The 2,464-nt window shown below is 37.1% G+C and overlaps 1 protein-coding gene across 1 annotated transcript; it reads left to right on the top strand.

Moving 5' to 3' along the window:
• Positions 1-585: 585 nt before the first annotated feature.
• On the top strand, positions 586-1,536 carry LOC142176343 (uncharacterized). The gene has a single exon (XM_075243583.1). It carries the CDS (start codon positions 586-588, stop codon positions 1,534-1,536), a length of 951 nt encoding a protein of 316 aa, XP_075099684.1.
• Positions 1,537-2,464: the final 928 nt, after the last annotated feature.

Consider the following 2,464-nt stretch of genomic DNA (forward strand, 5'->3'; position numbering starts at 1 on the left):
AAGTGAATGCACAAATGCAACAGAAGAAAAGACAAAAGAGGGGAACATTAATATTATAGATCCAGGAGGGATTTTACATAATGATTTTCGTAATGTCTTGAAGGAAGCTGAAAATAAAGACAACAACCAACAGAAAAAGTCAGACAAGAACCAAGAGAAGACAGTGCAAGTCTATGCGAGAAGTGGTGTACCATTGAGCACAGGGAAGGATGTAGCAGGAAGTGTTGTTCCATCGAACAATACACAGCTGTTGACAAATGAACTTGAAGAAAAAGATGCTGAACTTATCAATCAGGAAAATGATGCTGAACTTACCAATCAGGCATATGATGTTGTGATATCAAAAGAAGCAATAGAATCACATGACCAAGTTGGTCAAGCAGAACTTAAAGGTAGAGACATGGATGAGGAATCCACTACACAATAATTCATTAATGTTGCCAAGCAGGGTGATCTGTCGCCAAGGTTTATTGATAGAGTAAAATTTGCAACAAAAGGAAAAAAGAAACAGTCAAAACAGACATCTACTGTCCCAGTCAGTGGAGTACAAACAAGGAGAATACTGTCCAAACACCAAAACATTTAATGGATGCCATTATATGGAATGTCAGATCGGTAAATACAATGCAAGCATTTGAAAGGCTGATTACAATGCACGGAAAACATTACTTTGAGTTCATAGGAATCCTTGAGCCTATGCAACAGTCTCACAAAATGGAGAGGTATAGAGCAAGAATTGGTTTGGCACAGGCTGTGGTGAATGTATCAAACAAGATTTGGGCTTTTATTGATGAAATATTTGAGGTTACTATTCTGTATAACATGACTCAACAACTGACTTTGAGATTAACGCACACTGAAACACATGTTGAGCTCATCCTTACACTAGTTTATGCCAAATGTGATCGCATTGAAAGAATTGAACTATGGGATTCTTTGTATGCAATGGCATCAGATATGACAGTACCATGGCTAGTTGGAGGCGACTTTAATGTGATATGGGATGAGGAAGAGAAATTTGGAGGCTTACCAGTTTCTCTCATTGAAGTAGATGACTTTAGGCACTGCATCAATACATGCAACTTGACAGACTTGGGATTTAAAGGAAGCATATTTACATGGTGGAATGGAAGATCAGAGGAAGACTGTATTTTTAAAAGATTGGACAGATGTTTTGGCAATCATGAATTGCAACAGATATTTCCTGGATTGGAGGTATCTCACCTGTCCAAAATTAGGTCTGATCATTGCCCAATGCTGCTGAAATGTGATATAGAAACTCCTCCAATTAAGAAGTCATTAAGATTTCTTAACTTCTGGACTAAGCATGAAACCTTCAAAGATTTAGTAAAGGAGAATTGGAATGCTCATTTTAGTGCTAACCCTTTCTGCATTTTTAAATACAAGTTAAAGAAGCTTAAGAAAGCACTATCTACCTGGAGCATAGCTACATATGAAGATATATTCCAGAAGATTGCAAGCCTTGAGGAGGTAGTCCTGGTTCATGAAAGACAATTTGAAGTCAATCCTACATAGATGAATAGACAAAGATTACAACAGGTACAAGCTGAAATGATTAAATATATTACATTAGAAGAAGAATTCTGGAGAGAAAAAGCTGGCATGTTATGATTCAAAGATGGAAATAGAAACACTAAATTCTTCCATGCTCAAGTTAATGGGAGAAGGAAGAGACTAAAATTATCGAGGATCCAGAATAGCCTTGGTAACTGGATTGAAGAAGATCACTTAATAGCAGAAGAAGCACTAAAGTTCTACAAGGATCAATTTACTGAGAGTGTAGTCCCAAATGATTTCGATATTCTAAATCATGTACCTTCAATGGTAGATAGTGATCAGCATGAAAGATTGATGGTTTTGCCTTCTAATGAAGAATTGAAGAGAGTAGTTATGGGATTGAATGAGGACTCAGCTGGTGGACCAGATGGTTTCACTGGAGCCTTTTACCAAAACATGCTGGGAAATTATTGAAGAAGATGTTGTCCAAATGGTCAAGGCTTTCTTTTGCGGTCAGCGACTGCCAAAGAGTGTTACGCACACAAACCTGGTTTTATTACCAAAGAAAAAAGAATTTATGACCTTTACAGACATGATACCAATCAGTCTTAGTAACTTTGTTAACAAGATTTTTTCTAGGGTTATTCATGAGAGGTTGGTTGAATTACTACCAAACATAATCTTAGAGGAATAGGCAGGTTTTGTGAAGGGCAGGAGCATAGTTGAGAACATACTGTTAACTCAAGAAATCATTACGGATATCAAGTTGAGCACAAAAGCAGGTCCAAACGTTGTGATTAAGCTTGATATGGAAAAAGCTTACGACAGACTATCATGGCTATTCCTGACCAAAATACTAAGAAAAATGGGATTTCCTGAAGCTTTTATTGGCTTGATCTTTGATTTGATTGGGAACAATTGGTACTCTGTGCTTATAAATGGTCAG

The sequence above is a fragment of the Nicotiana tabacum genome, chromosome 3 (genome assembly GCF_000715075.1).
Source record: "Nicotiana tabacum cultivar K326 chromosome 3, ASM71507v2, whole genome shotgun sequence".
Lineage (NCBI taxonomy): Eukaryota > Viridiplantae > Streptophyta > Magnoliopsida > Solanales > Solanaceae > Nicotiana > Nicotiana tabacum.